The sequence below is a fragment of the Tachyglossus aculeatus genome, chromosome X4 (assembly GCF_015852505.1).
Source record: "Tachyglossus aculeatus isolate mTacAcu1 chromosome X4, mTacAcu1.pri, whole genome shotgun sequence".
NCBI classification, from domain to species: domain Eukaryota; kingdom Metazoa; phylum Chordata; class Mammalia; order Monotremata; family Tachyglossidae; genus Tachyglossus; species Tachyglossus aculeatus.
In genome coordinates, this window is record NC_052098.1 from 2,379,887 (window position 1) to 2,403,504 (window position 23,618).

The 23,618-nt window shown below is 44.6% G+C and overlaps 1 protein-coding gene across 3 annotated transcripts in view; it reads left to right on the plus strand.

The window, feature by feature from the left end:
• SLC28A3 (solute carrier family 28 member 3) overlaps positions 1-23,618 on the plus strand; it is an 82,092-nt gene that overhangs the window by 47,237 nt on the left and 11,237 nt on the right. For all 3 annotated transcript variants that reach the window (XM_038769845.1, XM_038769846.1, XM_038769847.1), the window contains exons 8-14: positions 994-1,071; positions 9,380-9,460; positions 11,360-11,440; positions 14,692-14,817; positions 19,144-19,274; positions 20,270-20,438; positions 21,533-21,730. In XM_038769845.1, coding sequence (XP_038625773.1) covers positions 994-1,071; positions 9,380-9,460; positions 11,360-11,440; positions 14,692-14,817; positions 19,144-19,274; positions 20,270-20,438; positions 21,533-21,730 — 864 coding nt within the window. The remainder of the gene's footprint in view (positions 1-993; positions 1,072-9,379; positions 9,461-11,359; positions 11,441-14,691; positions 14,818-19,143; positions 19,275-20,269; positions 20,439-21,532; positions 21,731-23,618) is intronic.

Below are 23,618 nucleotides of genomic sequence, written 5' to 3' on the forward strand. Positions count from 1 at the left end.
CATTTTCCAGATGAGGTAATTGAGGCCCAGAGAAGAGAAGCGATTTGCCCAAGGTCACACAGCAGACAAGTGGCGGAGCTGGGATTAGAACCTGGGTCCTTCTGACTCCCAGGCCCAGGCTGTGTCCACTAAGCCATCGTCGCACCCATTATTTGCATTTTATACTAAACTAGATATTCTCCATCCGGGAACTCCCTAGGAATACGTTTGGTTCCTTTTGGAAGCTGCACTGGGCCCACCATGAGCCAACATGGGTCTCAATCCCTGAAATCCCTGGTCTGCTCCTAAATCCACAGTTACTAAGAATTATGGTGTTTGTGATGCTCTTACTATGAGCCAAACCCTGTGCTACGCACTGGGGTAGATATACTACAAGCCAATCAGATGCGGTCCTTGTCCCACAAAGGGCTCACAGTCCAAGGGAGAAGAAGAATTTTACAGATGAGGAAACTGAGGCTCAGAGAAGTAAGGTGACTTGTCCAAGGGCACATAGCCAGCCAGTGACAGAACCGGGATTAGAACTCAGGTCTCCCGACTCCCAGGCCTGTGCTCATTCCACTAAGCCACCCTGCTTCTCAGGTGCCCTTGGGATGCCGGAACTGGGTGGGAAGATGTTAAGGAGCTTGGGTCCCTTGGGTACCCAACCCCCTACACCAGCCTGATACAGTTTGAATGCTTTCAGTAGCCCTCAAGGGGGTGCTCATTGGGTATTGGCACTTCCTCTGGATGGCAAACCGTCCCTCCATCTTCAAACAATCCCTTGCCCTTGGCCACGGGGACAGGACACTATACCTTGTAGTTGCCCTAAGAGATTGAAAGAGCAAGAAGCTGTTCGGAAATGCTCTATCTCCTGAAGAACAAAACCATTACTCTTTGGGGGCACTTTTTCATGCCTACCCTCTCTCCCTGCCAATGCTCTAATGTCATACTGTTGCCCCTGGGTCTAACATCACTGTTTGAATCACTGTCCGCTTCTTCACTTATTTAACCTAGACATTCCTGGGATACACCGATGCCGGGGCTGAATTTGTCTTTGGGAAGAAATACACGGATCACTTTTTTGCTTTTAAGGTAAGATCTGCCAGTCTTTCCATCAAATCCGCAGCCACTCCATCCCTCTTCGATATGTTCATTTCCGTCAGATTCAATCATAGACTCCTTTCTTAGGCAGTAAGTCGAGAGACCCATAAAAAAATATTTTGGTAGGAGACAGGGCCCATTCAAAATCCCTGCATTTCCAAAACAGTTATTTTTATTTTAAACATCACCCTCCATCTTGGAAATCTGGGAGAAGCAGCACTGGGCTCCAGACCTGAAAACAGACAGGTCATCTGCCACGAAGGACCTGCATTCTAGTCCCGGCTCCGCTATTTGTCTGCAATGTGAACTTGGGCGAGTCACTTCACTTCTCTATGCCTCACTTACCTCATCTGTAAAATAGAGATTATAACTGCGAGCCTACTGTGGAACATGGAATGGGTCCAATCCAATTACCTTGTATCTATCCCAGGGCTTAGAACAGTGTGCCTGGCACACAGTCAGTGTTTAACAAATATCATTAAAAAAATGCTCAATATCTGGGACCACAGTTTACAAGATTCATACAAAGATTCTGTTGGGTTGGAGACTGTAGAGGTATTTACTGCCCCCCTTCTGTTCACAAGAGTGCTGTCTCTGTCCTCCTGGAGCTGAGGGAAGGAGGCAATCAATCAATAGTATTTACTGAGTGCTTAGTCTGTGCAGAGTGAGATCAATAGTATTTGAGTGCTTAGTGAGTGCTGTACTAAGCACTTTGGACAAGGCAACAGACATGATCCCTCCTCTAAGAAAAGAGTTTAGAATCTACTGTGAGCAGTGCATTGTACTAACATCTTGGAAGAGTACAATAGAGTTAGTAGACTTGATTCCTGCCCTCAAGGAGCTTACAATTCACTTTATCCTGTGAGCCTTGAACTAAACACTTGGGAGAGTATAATAGAAGGCCTGATTCCTAAAGTTTGCAGTCTAGTAGGACCACCTGATGCACATGTTTATTTTTGAGCATCAGTTTTTCCAGGGTTTTTTGGGGGGTTTTTTATGGTATTTGTTAAGCATTGACTATGTGCCATTAATTCATTCAGTCATTTGTATTTATTGAGCGCTTACTGTGTGCCAGGCACTGTATTAAGCGCTAGGGTAGATATAAGCAAATCAAGTTGGACACGGTCCCTGTCCCACATGGGGTTAACTCTTGATTCCCATTTTACAGATGAGGTAACTAAGGCACAGAGACTTGAAGTGACTTGTCCAAGGTCACCCAGCAGACAAGTGGTGGAGCTGGAATTAGAACCCAGGTCCGACTTCCAGCCCCATGCTCTGTCCACTAGGCCATGCTGCTTCTCTGGTCTGAAACCATAGGACTCTTCAGGGGAGGTACATTATGGGCTCCTACCTCCATGTAAATCACTCAGTCAGTACATCCATCATAGTTATTGAGCGCTTACTGTATGTAGAGCACTGTACTAACTGCTTGGGAGAGGACAATAGAACACAGTAGGTAGACATGTTTCCTGCCCACAAGGAGCTTACAGTTAGAGAGGAAGACAGACATTAAAGTCATTTATGGATCTGGACATAAGTGCTCTGGGGCTGAGGGTGGGGTGAAAAGGGTACAAATCCAAGTACGAGGGTGATGCAGCAGGGTGAGGGAATAGAGGAAATGATGATAAGCGCTTAGAACAGTGCTCTGCACACAGTAAGTGCTCAATAAATATGATTGAATGAATGAATGATGATGGTATTTAAGCACTTGCTAGGTGTCAAGCACTGTTCTAAGTGCTGGAGTAGATACAAACTAATCAGGTTGGACACGGTCCCTTGTCCCACATGGGGCTCACAGTCTTCATCCCCATTTTACAGATGAGGGAACTGAGGCACAGAGAAGTTAGGTGACTTGCTCAAGATCACCCAGCAGACAAAAGGCAGAGCCGGGATTAGAACCCAGGTCTTTCAGACTCCTAGGCCCGGGCTTTATCCACTCTCTCTCTCACTTGGTTGGAAGCTAGTAGAATCACTGGCCTTACATAGGTGGCCTTCATTGATCTCTTTTTCCTTCTCCAGTGGCTATTAGAGCCACTAGCCTTTTCCTTCTCCAACCTTGATCTGGTCTGGGGAACCCAGGGCCAATGGGGAGTCATCGAACCCAAATTTCTATGAGGGCCAACAGGGTGGCCCATCCCCCCTTTAGGAAATGTTTACTGTGGTAGTTGCAACTCTCTCTTTGAGTGCAGGAATAGGTACTTGAAGAGGGCAAAATGGCCTTCTAATCCAAAATGAAACTGGGCTGGTCATTCCATGTTTATTCTTTTAAAATCTGCATGCTGATAAAACCCAGAGATTAGCAAGGCCAACTTCAATCAGCAGGATGAAGTCATGAAGAGCTTGGGTGTGCCCCAGTTCTCGGTGGAAAGATTAATCAGCCAAAAACGCAATCCTAATCACTCGTGCTTGTCAAAAATCTCACTCCACGGGTCAGCAAAGCCATTTGAATACCCAGATGAGAATGACGAGGGTCCCCGCTAACAAGCCAGTGAATTGATTTTGATTTTTCTATCTGATTAATCCCTCCTCATTGAGAAGTATTTATCCATGCTCATTTCCTTCCAGTTCAGATGCAGCAGTCCCCAGCCCATTTGATTTGTTGGAACATCTGAAAAGGTGTTAACTGCATTCAGGTGGTACTTCTGGGGCTCGAACGATCATTTCTCATTTTTTTGGCTCCTGATTCGGGACACAGAACAACCTGACTGATCAAAAGCAGATCATCCCATATGAATTAATGAGCTATCAAATTGTCCGAATGAATAGCAGGGATTATTTTGTCCTTCTGTCGTTTTAGTTTTCTTTTGGTCCATTGCCAGAGATTTAGACAACACCTAACTTGAAGGAGTGTATATTGAGAAGCAGCATGGCTTAGTGGATAGGACACAGAAATGGGAGTCAGAAGGATGTGGGTTCTAATCCCACTCCACCACATGTCTGCTGTGTGACCATGGGCAAGTCACTTCACTTCTCTGTGCCTCAGTTACCTCATTTGTAAAAAAATGGGAACTAAGAGTGTGAGCCCCACGAGGGACAGGGACTGTGTCCAACCTGATTTGCTTGTATCTACCCCAGCATTTAATACAGTGCCTAGTACATAGTAAGCACTTAAATACCATCATCATCATTATTATCATCATTATGGAAGCAAAGGCCCCCAAGGATTCAGAGGTTTGCAGAAACCTCAGGGGGACAGTCAGGGAGTTGCATCAGGTGCCTCATACTGCTATGAGAAACAGTGGATAGAACCCAGATCTGGGAGTCAGAAGAACCTGGATCCTAATCCCAGCTCCTCCACTTATCTGCTGTATGACCTTGAACAAGTCACTTCACTTCTCTGGGCCTCAGTTACCTCACTTGTAAAATGGGGCTTAAGAGTTTGAGCCCCATGTGGGGCATGGGCTGTGTCCAACCTGATTTGCGTGTATCTACTCCAGCGCTTAAAACAGCACTTGACACATAGTAAGTGCTTAAATAAATACCATTATTATTAGGTGGTTTCATGGAGCCAGGTAGCTTGACTTCTGAGGGAGACATTTATAATGTCAGTTTATAATTACTATGATTAGTAACAATGAGTAATTCATTAAGTGGTTACTATGTGCCATGCACCATACTAAGTACTGGGGTAGTTACCCACAATCGAGCAGCATGGCCAATGGATAGGGCACAGGCCTGGGAATCAGAAGGATCTGGGGTCTAATCCCCACTCCACCACTTGTCTGCTTTGTAAGCTTGGGCAAGTCAGTTCACTTCTCTATGCCTCAGTTACCTCATATGTAAATCAATCCATAGTTATTGAGTACTATGTGCGGAGCACTGTACTAAGCACTTGGGAGAATACAAACAGAATTAGCAGACATTCCCTGTTGATAGCAAGCCTACAGTATAGAGGGTAAAATGGGGATTAAGACTGTGAGCCCCATGTGGGACATGAACTGTGTCCCACCTGATTGACTTGTATCTACCCCAGCACTTAGTACAGTGCTTGCCACATAGTCAACACTTAAATACCATTTAAAAAAAGTTCCTGTCCCACATGGGACTCATAGTCCGAGAGGGAGAGGGAGAGAGAATCCCCATTTTTTCAGATAAAAAGCAGCATGGCTTACTGGAAAGAGCCCAGGATTGGGAGTCAAAGGTTGTGGATTCTAATCCTAACTCTGCCACTTAGCTGTGTGACTTTGGGTAAGTCACTTAACTTCTCTGTGCTTCAGTTACCTCATCTGTAAAATGGGGGTTAAGACTGTGAGCCCCACATGGGACAACCTGATTACCTTGTATCTACCCCAGTGCTTAGAACAGTGCTTGGCATATAGTAAGCGCTTAACAAATACCATCATCATCAGATAAGCGGAAACTGAGAAGGTGACTTGCCCAAGGTCAAGCGGCAGGCAAGTATCAGGGTCAGGAGCCAAGTTTCCTGACTCCCAGGGTCACACATCTAACACAGGGCCACATTGCTTCTCAATTTAGAGGTTCATGCAACAATAATAATAATAAAAATAGCTGTGTTATTTGTTACATGCTTACTGGGTGTCAAGCATGTTCTATGCACTGAGGAAAATAAAAATAAAAAAACAACCACCGTAGACAGTTCCTGTCCCATACAGGGCTCACAATCTAAGTAGGAGGGGAAAACAGGTATTGAAGCCCAGATAAGTAAAGTGGTTTGTCCAAGGTCTCACAGACAGCAGATGATGGAGCTGGGATTGGAACCCAGGTCCTCTGACTCCCAGGGATATATACCAAAATCCACATTATCTAAAACGGGTCTCAGAAGGGGCCGCGGCTGAAAACTGGTAGCAAGTCCCCAGCTGTGGGGTTAATAGCTCGTCACAATTTGACTGGTCATTTTGGTAGAATCCTCTTAACCTGACCAGTGAATTGAAAAACTCTCAGAGATGTCGATGAGGAAATAAAATCCTATAGCCACCGATTGATGTATCTAACCTGTGTCAAATGCCCGACAGCTTTCAACCCATAAGAAACATTTCCCTTTACCACTGACAGCAGTAATTTGGGCTTTATCTCTTCCAAGCAGCTCCTATAAACCATCTCCTTCTTCCCCACGGAACTCCCGACAGTGGAATCTGGAGTTCAGACCAGGGTTAAAACTGGGTCAAGGTCACCCGGTCAGGAGCACCACAGTGGGGCACAGGTGCTTTGGTTCCTAGCCCATGCCCCCTAGTCAAAATAGCATGATGAGTCCTTCAAGAAAACACAAAACTACCAGTTTCTATTTCTCTGACAGGGAAAAAGAGGGCAGCCTAGATTTGCAGCAACACCACTGGCCCAGTTGAGGCAAGTTATCATTTAGCTGAATTTGGTGGGAGGGGGCTTCCAGAAACATACACAAAGAAATGCAGAAAGCCCACAGAGAAGAGAGAATGCTGAGGAGCAGATAGGAAGAGAGGTCATGGGGATGAGAAGGGAAGATAACAGGGAGGAGTAGATTTGTTTTCCCCAAACTAGTTTAGAAAAAAGGTGTCAAAGTATAGTTTTCTACTCACGGCCAGCCAGGGGTCACTTGCTTGGACCACTGTCCCAATCCATTGAGAGTCGACGATCTTCTGGTCTGCCCCAGAGCAGAGCCACTGCTTGAACTGGGATGGGTTGTGAGTATAACCAGAGAAGCGGTGGGGTGTGTGTTTAGGTTCAAGAGAGAGACAAATCTGGCTCCAGGCCCAGTGGATTCACTTGGAGACGGTCATTTTTACAGCAGAGAACTGAATTTGACCGACTCAGAATCACCCACTTTGGATTCTGCCACCCGCTCTCACGGAGACAAGGCAAAAACTGAGGGGAATGATGCATTTAAGCTATTTCACCTGCTTCTCCCTCATTCTGGATTCATGCTGGGTGAGTCCTTCCATTAGAAAAACTCTCTGGCTTTAGAGCTGCCGAGTTTTGTCTCTGTGGTTTACGTCAGGCAGGTTTGAAATCTCCTCTGAATTCACGTGTAGGTGCTGCTTCCATGGGCATTAAGAAGTTGTGTGTCCACAAGTCGAGGTCTGAAGGTGTCCCATTTTCCAAAGGTGATTGGGGGAGGGAAAATAAGGACAGGTGTTACCTGTTTGGTAAGGTGGGTGAACCCAATTTAAAAGCAAACTTCTGCTGTGGTGGTTGTAACTCACTTTCAATTGGAGTGAGACAAAGAAAGCACTCTGTCTCCACTCATGGTCTCAGGAATACTCAGCGCGCACATTAAAATAGGGGTTATAAAAGGCATGCGAGAGAGTAGCCTTTAAATAATGGAAGGAAACATCTTTTCATAATATATATTATTAATATACTTGTCCAAAGTGGATGGTGGGTTCCAGTACAAATTGTCTTGTATTTTGCTCATTTGTGCCTCCAGTAAGCGCTTTGTACAGTCAATCAATCAATCGTATTTATTGAGTGCTTACTGTGTGCAGAGGACTGTACTAAGCGCTTGGGAAGTACAAACTGGCAACATACAGTCCTGTGTGCAGAGTAAGTGCTCAATAAATATAATTCAGTGATGGATTGATTGGTACCTATCTGGTTTTCTCTTTGCCCATGTTGGAGCAGTAGGAGGATGGAGTCCCCTATGAACCACCCAGACTGGAAAAAGTTTAGTAGAGAGAACACAGGTGTGGGAGTCAGAAGTACCTGAGTTCTAACCCCAACTCTTCCAATTGCTTGCCGTGTGAGCTTGGGCAACTCACTTCACTTCTCTGTGCCTTAGTTTTCTCAACTGTAAAATGGGGATACCTTTTCTCTCTCCCTCCTCCTACAGATATGTACATAGCTATAATTTATTTATATTAATGTTGGTCTCCCCCTCTAGATTGTAAGGAATGTGCAAGGAATGTGTCTGTTTTTCTATTGTACTCTCCCAAGCACTAACTACAGGGCTCCACACATAGTAAGCTCTCAATAAATATGACTGACTGCATGATTACTTAGATTGTGATCCCCATGTGGGACAGGGATTGTGTCCTACCTAATTAACTTGTATGTACCCCAGTGCTTAGAACAGTGTTTGACACATAGTAAGTGCTTAACAAATACCATAAAAAAATCAGTCAATGAGTGTTATTTATTGAGCATTTACTGTGTGCAGAGGCTGTTCTTGGGTTAATACAATAAAGTAGGTAGACCTGATCCCTACCCACAAGGAGCTCAATGAACCAAGTCAGGCTCTCCCATCCTTTCTCTTTAAAAGCCCTATTTATTTTAGCAAGAGGCTCTCTTGAGGGCAGGGATTGTGTCTACCAACTCTATTGTATTCTCCCAAGTGCTTAGCATAGTGCTCTGCACAAAGCAACTGCTTTTTTAATGGTATTTCTTAAGCGCTTACTATATGCCAGGCACTGTTCTAAGTGCTGGGATAGATACAAGGTAATCAGGTTGGACACAGTCCCTGTCCCATGTGGGGCTCACAGTCTTAATCCCCATTTTACAGGTGAGGGAACTGAGGCCCAGAGAAGTGAAGTGACTTGCCCAAGGTCACACAGCACACAGCAGAGCCGGGATTAGAACCCAGGTCCCTCTGACTCCCAGGTCCTAGTGGCTCTACCCACTAGGCCATGCTGCAAATTCTGCACTTCACTTCCCTGTGCCTCAGTTATCTCATCTGTAAAATGGGGATTAAGACTGTGAGCCCCACATGGGACAAGGACTGTGTCCAACCTGATTACCTTGTTTCTACCCCAGCGCTTAGTACAGTGTCTGGCACTTAGAAAGCATTTAAGAAATACAATTTTAAAAAAAGATGATAGCAACTTGGATGGACAGAGAGGAGCCTAAGGAATATTTCCACAGCTGGCCTGGCAAGTGAAGAGATGAGTTCATATCCACTAGACTGTAAGCTCCTTAAGGGCAAGGATTGTGACTACCCATTTTATTGTATGCTACTCTGCCAAGAGCTTAGTACAATGCTCTGCACACAGTAAGTGCTCAATAAATACATTGATTGATTGATTGATTGATTGATGAGTGCTAAGGTGGCTGATGGGATAACACAACCTGGAAGGTGGGGAGGAAAATCAGGGCACATCTCCCAGAAGAGATGACTCTTTTATGAAGTATTAGAGTCATAATAAATTATTCCCAAAAAACTAGAGTTAAAGTCATATCGTACTCCCAGACAACTAAAGCTATAATACAGTACTCACAAATGTAAGGACATTCTCAGGCCTTGCCTCAAGAAAAAAACTGTTTTCCCTGTTTGAGTTGAAGAAAAAAAAATGATAATTAAAAAGAAAAAAAAGGGAAAAAAGCTGAAAACTTTTAAATCCATGAACAATTTTGCTTTTTTATTTTAAACTAGGTCTTGCCAATAGTGGTTTTCTTCAGCACCGTGATGTCTATGCTTTACTACATTGGATTGATGCAGTGGATCATTAAAAAGGTACCATGCCCATTTGGGAGATGCAACATGGAATGTTAGCGATGTATTTCTAAAGTATAACATGAGGGTTGTGTTCTTATAAAATACCACATTAAGGAAAGCTCATGTTGTGGTACTTATCCAGTCCTTTGCCACACACTATGCACAATTGTTTCTTCTGACTGGACGGCATGCCGTGACCAAACAAGTCCACTCTGCCAGACAAACATCCAAGCCAAAACGTGTCGTGCAAACCTGCGTTTCAGCAAAACAGGGTGTATAGCCACGGGGGAATCCCCAAGGATATTATTCACTCAGTCGTATTTATTGAGCACTTACCATGTGCAGAGCACTGTCCTAAGTGCTTGGGAGAGTATGATACAACAATAAACAGACCCGTTCCCTGCCCACAACGAGCTTGCAGCCTAGAGGACTGTAGATCGCCTTCACCCATGCCAGTACTTGTGAAGATCCAGTTCTAGAGAGGGAGCATGGGAGAGAGTTTGCTTGTGCAACTGGCATTCATAGGTCCATGAAATTAGAACGGGGAGTGGGAAGGGAGAAGAACACTGGCAAAAGTTCTACAGGAGAGCATGTCTGCTGGGAAAAATTCACAGTAAAACTTCTTCCTCATCTTAGCCTTTTAACCACAGTCACGCTTACCCAACTCGTGATTCCAGTAACTTGCAGGCATCTTATAGGTATGAGCCGTGGCCTCTGGGAAATAAATTCAGTACGGAGTCTGCGATGTGGACAAGAGTTAGTTTTGGTTTCTCCTGGAGAAGCCAGCATTCACATGGGGCTCTTTGCTGACTTACTAATGACAGCCCCAGCTGCTTCCAGAGGGTCTGGAAAGGATTTGGAATCCATAAACTAAGCCCTGGGAATCACCCTGAAAAGCACCATTGCCTAGTGGTTAGAGTATGGGCCTGGAAGTCAGAAGGACTTGGGTTCTAATTCCAACTCCTCCAATTGTCTGCCGTGTGACCTTGGGCAAGTCACTTCACTTCTCTAGGCATGTTACCTCATCTGTAAAATGGGGATTAAGACTGTGAGCTCTATGAGAGACAGGGATTGTGTCCAACCCAATTAGCTTGTATCTACCCCAGTGACTAGTACAGTGCCTGGACCATAGAAAGAGCTTAACAAATACCACAATTATTATTTTTACTCTCCTAAGTGCTTAGTACAGTGTTCTGCACACAGTAGGTGCTCAAAAATATGATTGAATGAATATTATTATTACCCTGCTAGAGAAGAAAACTCCCAGCAGCCTCCTGGAATAATAACAATAATAATAATGATGGTATTTGTTAAGCACCTAATGTGTGCCAGGCACTGTACTACGCGCTAGAGTGGATACAAGCAAATTGAGTTGGAAATGGTCCCTGTCCCACGTGGGGTTCAGTCTCCATTCCCCATTTTCTGGATGAGGTAACTGATGCCCAGAGAAGTGAGGTGACGTGCCCAATGTCACCCAGCAGATAAGTGGTGGAGCAGGGATTAGAGCCCACAACCTTCTGCCTCCCAGGCCCCAGCTCTATCTCCCACGCCTTAAGCAACAAATCATTCAGCTTTAGCGATGCCTTCTGAAGGAGGAGTTTGGCAAGCTAATGGATCCAGAACACATAGGGCTTGAGTCCTGGGTATAGATGGGACTACTCAATTAGATGCTTCCTTTTAATGTGCAACAGTGTTCAGGGAGATCTAGAAAAGCAGAGCCTGGAAGGTGAGCAGGACTCAGGAGAGAGGTGTCAGCACCCAGATTTGGCTCAAGTGGAGGTCCAAGTCAAGCATTCCAGGTTGCTCAGCTGTATCCATGTTTCCACAGAATGCACCAGGAAGCAGGGAGGACAGTAAATAAAAGAGAATGGCAGATGAGAATGGTATTTTCCTCTTGTCACTGTCTTTTTTCTTTAGGTTGGTTGGGTCATGCAAGTCACCATGGGATCATCTCCTATTGAATCCATAGTCGCTGCGGGCAATATATTTGTGGGACAGGTGAGTTGTGGAATCAAAAATACCCACATTGAATTTGGGTGTTGGATGTGTGTGTGTGTGTGTTATTATGGTATTTGTCAAGTGCTTACTATGTATCAAACACTGTTGGAAGCACTAGACCAGCCTGTGGGTGGGTTCTGGTCCTCTAGACTGTAAGCTCATTGTGGGCCGGAAACATATCTACTAACTCTGGTTTATTGTACTCTCTCAAGTGCTTAGTACAGTGCTCTGCACCCATTAAGTGTGCAATAAATATCACTGATTGATTGATTCTAGACTATTGTGGGTGCTCAATAAATGTGAAACAACAATCAAGAAGGATACTTTCTGTTTTGGTTTGGGTTTTTATGGTATTTGTTAAGCACTTACTATGTACCAAGCACCATTTTAAGCACTGAAATAGATACAAGATAATCAGGTTGGACACAGGCCATGTCCCACATGGGGCTCACGGTCTTAATCCCCATTTTCCAGTTGAGGTAACTGAGGCACAGAGAAGTGAAGTGACTTGCCCAAAGTCACACAGCAGACAAGCTGACAGACCTGGGATGCTGCTTCTCTCAGACTCTATGGTCTGAGTATTGAATCATTTTATTGAGAAGCAGATTGCTATTGAGACCCAAGGTGATCTGAGCAGTCTAGGTTGGCATCATCGGTGATCCTTTTGAGATTCCAGGTCTCTATGATCATCTCAGTATTCCTCTCTGGCCTGTCACCAAAGCGAATTTAGGCTCTTAATTTACCACCTCCACCCCCCCATCCCCAAGGATGGCTACATATGCCATTTCTGGAAACCTCGGCACACCAAGGAAGAGGGATATCAAGAAAAGCCACCTAAGATGTAACCATTTACTAGGTATAGATTTACCAGAAACATTTAGACTTGGCACTCTCCCAAGCATTTAGTACAGTGTTCTGAGCTCAAACAATATGACTGATTTGATTGATAACTTGGGGACATGTCACTCCAAGCAAGAGCAAAGAGGAGTAGACATGAAGTCAGTCAATGGTGGTATTTACTGAGCACTAACTGTGTGCAAATCACTGTACTAAGCACTTAGGAGAGTAGAATATAAGAGTTGGTAGACACATTCCCTGACTACAAGGAGTATGAACATTTGCTAAGACCGTTGCCTAAGGAAATTGAATTTGCGGCAAAACTCAAGTCATCCAGAAAAGTGCTAATAGTCATAGAAATACTACTCTTCCAGGCAATTGTCGGTCAGCAATAATTCTTAGAAGGTGCTGTGGCCTATAAGAGCATAACCCCATCCTTCTTTCTTTAGGAGCCGAAAATGATTATGATTCCAGTAATAAAATTTCTCCATACTAATTATAGCTGCACCCTGAGTTGATTACCACTCCATGCAGAGTAATAGGAGTTTTAAGGGCTCATAATCTCAGCTTCTCTTTAGTTCCTAAAGAACAGTTGAACACACTCGATGTTCCAGGACAATTAGGAATAATGAGGGGAAAATTGTGAAATTGCACATACGCTTCCAAGGTCCTCAGTTTGGTACTTATAACTCAAAAATATAGTCGATATTAATGATCACCCCGAAACTATCTGTCATTGTTCCTGCTGGCTGTTAAACCTCCCTTTCAGCTGGGCAAGCTGTTCAAGACCCCGCAACCCTTTTCCACACGTTGGGGTGAGGGGGAAATTCTGCCCTTGTGTCAGGACTATCTTCCTTCTGGAAGCTGCATGGTCTAGTGGCTAGAACCCGGGCCTGGGAGTCAGAAGGACCTGGGTTCTAATCCCAGCCCTGCCACTTGTCTGCTGGGTGACCTTGGGCAAGTCACTTCACTTCTCTGGGCCTTAGTTACCTCATCTGGAAAATGGGGATGAAGACCATGAGCCCTGTGTGGAACGGGGACTGTGTCCAACCTGCTTAGCTTGTATCTATCAGTCTATCTATCCTTTAGTACAGTGCCTGGCAAATAGTATGCATTTAACAAATACCATTAAAAACAACAACAACAAATAAAAAACATAATAATAACTGTGGTATTTGTTGAGCCCTTACTATGTGCCAGGCTCTGTATACTGCTTGTATCCAAATCAGGTTGGACCCAATCCCTATCCCACGTGGGGCTCACAGTCTGAATCCCCATTTACAGATGAGGTTAGTGAGGCCCAGAAAAGTGAAGTGACTTGCCCAAGGTCTCACAACAGACAAATGGCAGAGCCCGGATTGGAACCCATGACCCTCTGACTCCCAACCCATGCTCTAACCACTAGGCCATTCTGCTTCTCATCTCTGAGCCAGGTGGAAAGGTAATAAGAGGCCAGGAGATTTTCCAGTCCAGTTTCACACATGGGTAACTCCTTTTAGGGTAACTCCCAAATATGAACTCTAATCCTCGTACTCTCTTAATTATGGTATAGTTGCCGATTCCAAGCTACTGTCTCTTCAGATTGAATCCCTTGAGGGCAGGGATTCCATCTTTTACTTCGTTTTGTAGCTTGTCATTGGGTCACGGCACACCGAATACAATAGGTATTCGGTCAGTGTTATTGCTACTTATACTGTTTTAGTAGTTATGGCATTTACTAATAATGATAATAATGATAATCATGGTTCCGTTAAGTGCTAAGTGCTGGGGTAGATATAAGGTAATCAGAACCCACGTGGGGCTCGCAGTCTAAGTAAAATGGGGATGAAGACTGTGAGCCCCATATGGGACGGGGACTTTGTCCAACTCAATTATCTTCTATTCATTCATTCAATCATATTTATTGAGCGCTTACTGTGTGCAGAGTACTGTACTAAGCGCTTGGGAAGTACAAATCGGCAACATGTAGAGATGGGCCCTACCCAACAATGGGTTCACAGTCTAGAAGGGGGAGACAAACAACGAAACAAAACAAGTAGACAGGTGTCAATACCATCAGAATAAATAGAATTATAACTATATACACATGATTAATGAAATAAATATAGTAAGTACGTACAAATAAAATAGAGTAATAAATATGTAGAAATATATACAAGTGCTGTGGGGAGGGGAGGGGGGTAGGGCAGAGGGGGGTTGGGGGGGGATGGGGAGGGGAGAAGGAGGAGGGGAGTGCTTAGAACCCTGATGCTTAGAACAGTGCTCAGTACCCTTGCCCTGGTGCCAGAGAACTCAAATATGGAGTCAGGAACTTGTAAGAAAGGAATTCAGGACAGGACATAAAAAAAAACCTCAATGTTATCCCAGAGTTTAAATCCCAGATCATTCACCCAGATGCTGGTTTTTGTTTGCAGACAGAGTCTCCGCTCCTGGTCCGACCTTATTTAAGTTATCTCACCAACTCCGAACTCCATGCCATAATGACTGCGGGATTTGCAACTATCGCCGGAAGTGTCTTGGGGGCCTATATTTCTTTTGGGGTAAGAAAAACTTATTTTTAAAAAACTGTGGGGCTTAGGATCTACTGGCTAATTCCTTTCCATCTATAGCCAGCTGTGGAGAAAGGCTGGGGGAGGAGGTGGGGGCAAGGAGGAAGAAAGGGGAATAGGACCCACTGCCCTCCCAAATATCCAAATCATTGGCCTGGATTTGCATAAATTAAGCATACAAAAAAACGCCAATACAAGCTGCTGCCTTTGACTGATTGATTGATTTTTAAGAAACTTAGAAAGGAAAGGTCTGTCTCCTCATCTTGATTATAAAATCCTTGAGGGCAGGGATCCTGTCAACCAACTCTATTGTATTGTACTCTCCAAAGTGCTTAGTACAGTGCTCTGACTGTAAATACTGTACTGTATGTACTATATACTTAGTTGACAGTAGATTGTAAACTCCTTAAGGGCAGGGATCTTGTCTACCTAATCTATTGGACTCTCCCAAGTGCTCAGCACAGTGTTCTGCACAGAGTGATAATAACAGTGGTATCTGTACAGTGCTTACTATGTGCCAAGCACTGGAGTAGATACAAGATCATCAGGCCCCACCTGAGGTTCACAGCCTAAGTAGGAGGGAGAACAGGGATTGAATCCCCATTTTGCAGTTGAGAGAACTGAGGCACAGAGAAATTAAGTGACTTGCCCAAGGTCACACAACAGGAAAGGGGCGGAGCCAGGATTAGAACCCATGTCCTCTGACCCTGAGGCTCAAACTCTTTGCATCAGGCCATGCTGCTTCTTGAGCATGCAAAGGAGACTGTAAGCTCCTTGATCAATCAATTGTATTTATTGAGTGCTTACTGTGTGCAGAGCACTGTACTAAGCGCTTGGGAGAGTACAGTATAAAACTCAATACAGTGCTTAGCACACAGTGAGCTCTCAATAAATACAATTGACTGACTGACTGACAGAGTTGGTAGACATATTCCCTGCCCACAACAAGCTTGGATTGTTAGAGGGAGTAGGGGAAATGAGGGTTTAATCGGGGAAGGCTTCTTGGAGGAGATGTGATTTTAATAAGGCTTTGAAGAAGGGGAGAGCGGTGGTCTATCAGATATGAAGGGGGAGGGAATTCCAGGCCAGAGGCAGGACATGGGTGAGATGGACGAGATGGAGGGACAGTGAGTTGGTTGTTGTTAGAGTTAAGTGTGCGGGCTGGACTGGAGTAGGAAATCAGCCAGATCAGATAGAAGGTAGGTGATTGAGGGTTTTCAAGTTGATGATAAGGAGTTTTTGTTTGAGACCGCGGTGGTTGGGAAACCACTGGACATCTCTGATTACCCCGATTTTATTTATTCCCCCATCCGAGCCCCACGGCACGTATGTATATATCTATAATTGATTTATTTGTATGAATGCCTGTCTCCCCCTCTAAACTGTAAGCTCTTTGCAGGCAGGGAATGTGTCTGTTTATTGTTGTACTGTACCCTCCAATGCGCTTAGTACAGTGCTCTGCACACAGTAAGTGCTCAGTAAATATGATTGAATGAATGAATGAATAAATACAACTGAATGGATGAATATCATCAAAAATGTGTTTTGGATTTCTCCCTGACACCCAAACCCAGTGAGATCATTAGCATTATTACCCCAGGGGATTTTCCTTTGGCAGCCTCTAGCATTTCCAGTTGACACCAGAGTCCTCTCATGCTCCTTCCTGACCTTCCCATCCCCTCACAAAGCCGTTTTTAACTCCATCTCCATCATGCAGTCCTCTCCACCTGCATTTAGGTTTAATGAACAAATGTTAATGTCTATAAAGAGGCTGGAGAGGAAAAGAGAGAGGTAGCGACACAGATTGACAAAACAAAGAGAGTCTCTATTTCAAAGAGCAAAATGGTTACACTGAGTGTAAATGCATGAAAAGGACACAAATTGATGCATACCTAATGCAAATGGGCCACGAATGACCTAATAACAATTATTCTGTCCTCCCAAGAGAGTAAAGTAAAACCTTTACCCACAAAAAAATACACACATCCCATTTCAAATGTGATCTTAAAATGCTGGCTTTGAGGAGATGGCCTTATTCTTAATCAGAGAAGGCTTAGCATTGGTCTCTTTATGGATGTTGTATTTCTGAAGTACAAGATTATCAGCTCTCAGCCTCTTCATTGTCCCAGCCTGAACCTCCCCTCTCCCCTCCCTTCCATTCCACTTTTCCTTGAACAGAGATAGCCAGAAGAGCCTCTTGATTTTGCTAGGTTCCTGTACCTCAATCTCATCTATCTCACAGCCAAATTCTTGCCCACGTCCTGCCTCTGACCTGGAACGCCCTCCCTCTTTGTATCTGACAATCACTCTCCCCACCATCAAAGCCTGACTAAAAGTACACCTCCTCCAAGAGGCCTTCCCTGACTAGTCCCTCGTTTCCTGTTCTCCCACCCACTTCTGCATCACCCTTGAACTTGGATTTTCGCCCCTCCCTCAACCCCACAGCACTTATGTATACATCCATGATTTAATTATTTATATTAATGTCTGTCCTCCTCTAGACTGTAAACTGCTTGTGGGCTGGGAACGTATCTACCGATTGTTATATTGTACTCTCTCCAAAGCATTTAGTATAGTGCTGTGCACGCAGGAAGGGTTCTAATCCCGGCTCTGCCATTTGTCTGCTATGTGACCTTGGGTAAGTCACTTCACTGGGCCTCAGTTCCCTCATCTGTAAAATGGGGATGAAGACAGTGAGCCCCAGGTGGGCCAGGGACTGTGTCCAACCTGATTAGCTTGTATCTACCTCAGTGCTTAAGGTGGTGCCTGGCACAGAGTAACCACTTAATAAATACCATAAAAAAAATTACCATTGATTGATTGACTGATTGAAGGGAGACATGGTCAGAGTGGTTGAAAAGGTCAAAGGCACTTTTGAAGGAAAGACAAAGTTTTGAGAGCCCAAGGTTGCTTAGTACCTGAAGGTACCAAGCTCCACAAAATTGCAAGTGATACTGAAAGCCCTCAAGGAGCTAGGTTTACTCATTCCTCTGCACACAATAAGTGCTCAATAAATATGATTGAATGAATTCCTGTAGATTTAATCACAGAACCGATTTTAAGTATACACAGCTCTAAAGAGCTGGGCTCCAGGATCACAAAACCTACATTAAGGAAACTCATACTGTTCTAACAGGGAGGGAAGTTAAACCGAGAGAAATGGGAATTATCATTTTCCCAATACCTTAGAACCAGAATTAAGGGGAACCCACTGAAGCCAAACCAAGCCCAGCACCATACCCCATTCTCATGGCTTTTGTCACTGACTGCTCATTGACGTCTTCCCTTCAAGCCTGGAACTCCCTCCCCCTTCAAATCTTGCAGAACACTGCTCTCCCCATCTTCAAGGCCCTCCTGAAACCACATCTCCTCCAGGAAGCCTTCCGTGATGGTTACTCCATTCCCCACCTTATTTCCCTCCAGCTGCAACTTCAGCACTTCCACGTTACCTAAGAACTTGGTCGTCATCCCGCCCCACACCCCCACGTTGCACTAATGTACACTGAGAATCAGCGAGGCTTAATGGAAAGAGCATGGGCCTGGGAGTCAGAGGACCTGGCTCTGCCACTTGTCTGCTGTCTGACCTTGGGCAACTCACTTCACTTCTCTGGGCCTTCAGTTCCCTCATCTGTAAAATGGGGATTAAGACTGTGAGCCCTATGTGGGACAGGAACTGGGTCCAACCCGATTATCTTGTATCTACCCCAGTGTTTAGTACAGTGCCTGGCACATGGTAAGTGATTAACAAATACCACAATTATTATCTTTACACTCTGTTGTTTCTCCCTACCTGTGAGTTATCTTAGTGTCTGCCTCCTCCATTAGATGGTCACCTCTTTGAGGGCAGGGATCATGTCTACTAACTCTGTTGTATTCTCCCAAGCTCTCAGTACAGTGCTTTGCACACAGAATGCTCAACAAATACCACTGACTGACTGAGGCCAGAATCCCATTTTCTGGTGTAGTTTAGATGCAGTCTCACCCAAGGCAGGAAGTTATTTGTTTCCATCATCATCATCAATGGTATTTATTGAGCACTTATTGTGTGCAGAGCACTGTACTAAGTGCTTTACCTAGGGGCTGTGATAGCCAGTGCAATACTAGTCACTCTTCTAATATATTGTAAGGTTGGCCTTCTCTACCTCAACTCTATCTCTGTAAAATCATTTATTCTTTCTCTCCTAACTTCCACGAACTTGACTTTTTAAATGTCTCCTTGCTGAGGTTTAAGTTCTCTTCTGATGACCCATTGCCGTCTGAAGGGATGCCATACTTACCAAGAATGTTTCCCTTATGTGTTTCCTTTGGGAATTCCAGGTTCCAGCTTCACATTTGTTAACTGCTTCAGTAATGTCGGCCCCTGCATCACTAGCAATTGCTAAGTTGTTTTGGCCTGAGACCAAGAAGCCTAAAATAACCCTCAAGGATTCCATGAAGATAGAGAAAGGGTAAGTGGAGCGTTATTCACCCATCTGTCTGTGGCAAGGCAAGTTCCCACACAAGCTCTCAGGCATACTGCTGTATCACCCAGAAAAAGAATGATGATGATGATGATGACATTTGTTAAGCTCTGGAGTAGATACCAGCTAATCAGACTGGACACAGTCCCTGTCCCACATGGGGCTCACAGCCTTAATCCCCATTTTACAGATGAGGTAACTGAGGCACAGAGATATTGAGTGATTTGCCTAAGGTCACACAGCAGACAAGTGGCAGAGTCAGGATTAGAACCCAGGTCCTGCTGATCCCCAGGCCCATGGTTTATCCACTAGGCCATGCCATGAAGTTCAGATACAGGTACACTTTTACAACTGACATTTTCCCATTCCCTACAGAAAATCCCCAATTTGGGAATGGTGAATTAGGAGCAGAGGCTCAATAGCTTGGCTTGCTAAATGCAGTGTAAAATCGGGATTTATCAGGCAAGGTTCCTCAGTATCTCTGATCCAGCACCTTTCTCGATGAAATTGGGCAAGTGAATTGGGAAATGTATTAACAGGAGGAGACAGAGAGACCTGGGACTGCTTTTTTTTTTACATTAGAACCCTGAGATGAAGAAATTATCTTTCAATAATTTGCTTTTTTACCCTCAGCAGAAACACTAAAACAACAATAATAATGGGGGTGGGGAGAAGAGTGGGAATTGATTTTTTTTTCTTAATTCACAATAGTCAAATGGACGTAACATTTACTTTTCTGGTCAAGTCAGATACTGGTTGTGAAATAAGTTCTCTTTCCAAGTTAGAGTGCCTATCACGCTCCAGGGAAATGTCTTCACACCAAGTTGGAAGAGATGTCTTTTACAGTCCTTCCCATGATTCTTTGTGATATACTGTGGTCAAAGCAGAGGCTTGTGGGTATTTTGTTGTTGTTGTTGGAAATAGCCCTGTCTTTGGACTGGAAATGGCTCTTTAGCATTCAAATTCCACTTTTTTGGTTAAAGGGACTCCATCAACCTTCTAGAAGCAGCCAGCCAGGGAGCCTCCTCTTCTATCTCCCTAGTGGCGAACATCGCAGTAAACCTGATTGCGTTCCTGTCCCTGTTGGCTTTCGTGGACTCTGCGCTCTCCTGGCTGGGGAGCATGTACAACTATCCCCAGCTGAGTTTTAAGGTAATATTCTTTTAGGCTCTCTTTGTGCTTATGGTGATGGGCTGTTACAATTTTAGTGTTCATGATGGAGACCCACAATCCTGACCTCTTCAGGGGACACTGGATGCTTCATCCACATCCTGACCTTTCTCCAAAGCCCCAATCCCATCCTAATCATTATTAATTGTCGTATCTCTTATATGCTTACTTTGTGCCAAGCACTGTTTTAAGCACTGAGGTAGATACAAAGTAATCAGGTTGGACACAGTCCCTGTCCCACATGGGGCTCACAGTCTTAATCCCCATTTTACAGGCGAGGTAACTGAGGCACAGAGAAGTGAAGTGATTTGCCCAAGATCACACAGCAGACAAGTGGCGAAGCCTGCTTTAGAATCCAGATCCCTCTGATTCCCAGGCCCGTGCTCTTCCCACTAGATCATGCTGCTTCCCATACTGGAATAATAATAATAATATTTATCAAGCACTTACTGTGTGCCAAGCACTGTACTAAGCACTGGAGTAAGTATATGATAATCAGGTCAGACACAGTCCCTGTCCCATACAGGGCTCACAGTCTACAGGGGAGAGAGAACAAGTGTTTAATCCCTATTTTACAGATGAGGTAACTGAGGCCCAGAGAAGTTAAGTGACTTGCCCATGGTCACACAGCACACAAGTGGCAGAGCACTCCCAGGTCCGGGTTCTCACCACTAGGCTTCACTGGAGATCCCGTCAGATTCTGCCCATTCTGGAGAAATTCTGGCCTAATAATAATAATGGAACTTAAGCACTTACTGTGTGATAAACTCTGTACTAATCCATGGAGTTGAACCCGAGTCTCCTGATTCCCAGGCCTTCACCCTTTCCAATAGGCCACACCGCTTCCCTTGTTCAAATGAAAGTTATTCTGTGCTTATCAGTCACTCAGTCAGTCATATTTATTGAGTGGTTACTGTATGCAGAACATAGTACTAAGCGCTTGAGAAAGTACAGTATAACAATAAACAGACACATTCCCTGCCCACAACGAGCTCACAGTCCAGAGGGGGAGACAGACATTAATATAAATAAATAAATTACAGATATGTACATAAGTGCTGTGCTTGCTTTCATAGATAATCTGTTCGTATATCTTCATGCCCTTATCCTTTTTGATGGGGATCGACTGGCAAGACAGTTTCATGGTTGGTGAGCTCCTCGGCTACAAGACTTTCTTCAATGAATTTGTAGCTTATGAACATCTGTCCAAACTGATCAAGTTACGAAAGCAGGCTGGACCGAAGTTTATTAACGGTGTACAGCAATATATGTCCGTGAGTAACTTCATTTTTTTGTTTTCTGAAGTTGGGGTTTCAATTAATAGTATTTATTGAGCACCTACCATATTCAAAGTCCTTGTGAGTTGGCAACAGAAATCAGGGACATGATCCCTGCCCTCAAGGAGATGGACACAGAATATGTTACAGAGAGAAGGGAAAAGGGAATGGAAAGATGGATAGGTGAAGGAATCAGTGCTATAAGACTAGAATATATAAATTGATAGGAGACCAGTGGTAGAAAAAGCAAAGAGAAATATTTTGAGGGGAATATTTCGGAAGCTTCTGAGTATGAGACATCAACTGCCTTTCGGGAATTTACAATCTAAGCCCTTCATTTCTGTTTCCCGCCATTCTTATGACCCTCCTGACATGGTCCCAGAGGTCATGAGGAGGCTTTAGAGGGCAAGAGAAGTAGCCTTAGAAGTCAAAATCATTAAACCAAAACCAGATGTAGTCTCTATCCTCCAGACACTAATCAGAAAAAATGATGAACATAGGTGAGACGAACATTTAGTAGACCATTGGGTCAAAATATATGTAGGGAGTGGAAAGGAAATAAAATGTTGATGAGTTTTGCCGGTTCAGGGGTTAGTCCAGGAACCCGCAGACACCTTTCCATCATGTGACATCGGCGCGGAGTGTTCTCTCATTTCTGAGGGATCAAAATGAAAACTGGCACACCGCTTTGCAGCACGTTATTCTGTCGGCTAGATAGGGGAGGCCAAGAACCGGATTGCAGACAGGATGGATTTTGCCATGATTTCTGCGTTGGCGTGTTAAGCAAGCCTTGGACAAAGGAGTCAGGGGCTGAAAATAACTCAGCGGGGAGGCCGGCGGTCAATTCTAGCCCAGCAAGAAGGGATTCAGGCTTTAAGGAGTTGCTATGAGGACTAGGCCAGAAAGCCAAGGAGGAAGAGGGTTTTTTTTTTTTTTCCAGCACTAGGGAGCCCATCCTAATAATGATAACTATGGTATTTGTTAAATGCGTACTATTCATTCATTCATTCATTCATTCATTCAATCGTATTTATTGAGTGCTTACTGTGTGCAGAGCACTGTACTAAGCGCTTGGGAAGTACAAGCTGGCAACATATAGAGACTGTCCCTACCCAACAATGGACTCACAGTCTAGAATGTGATAGGCACTGTACTAAGCTCTGGGGTGGATACAAGCAAATCGAGTGGGACGCAGTCCCTGCCCCGTGTGGCGCTCCCAATCTCAATCCCCATTTTACAGATGAGGTAACTGAGGTCTGGAGAAGTAAAGTAACTTGCCCAAGGCCACACAGCAGACAAGTGGCACAGCCGGAATTAGAACCCATGACCTCCTGACTCCCAGACCCGAGCTTTATCCACCATGCCATGCTGCTTCCTCTTCAGGAAGACAGACATGCCCCAGGGTAATGAGGAGTCCGGCTCATGCGTGGCCTATGGCTACAAGAGAAAAAATCTGTTTTTTAAAAATCCTATCTGTCTTTCTCAAGCACCGCCGCTGAAGTTCCGATGAACCCTGAATCCATCCTATTCTTCAGAGCGGTTCTAGCAGGGAGAGAGCCAGGGGTGGGGACTCAAGACATCTGACATCAATGCCGCTTTGGCTTCTCCCCTGACTTCCCTTCGTTTACAGCTTAGAAACAGAGAATCAGAGTATCAGGAACTGTGAAGACTAAGGAGATGCGTAAATAATCTATGCCTCTCTCCACATGTCCCAGATTGACCCAGGGGTGAGGGGTTGGGGGGCAAGAGGGGAGAGTGTCACAAATTTGGGGGCTTCTGAGGGTAACCCCTTTGACTGGGATGTCAAAAGGGGGACCCCACACACACACAAGCCCATGGCCTTCTTGGGGATGGCAGCAGTCTCGCTTCCAGCCTAGCCCTCCCC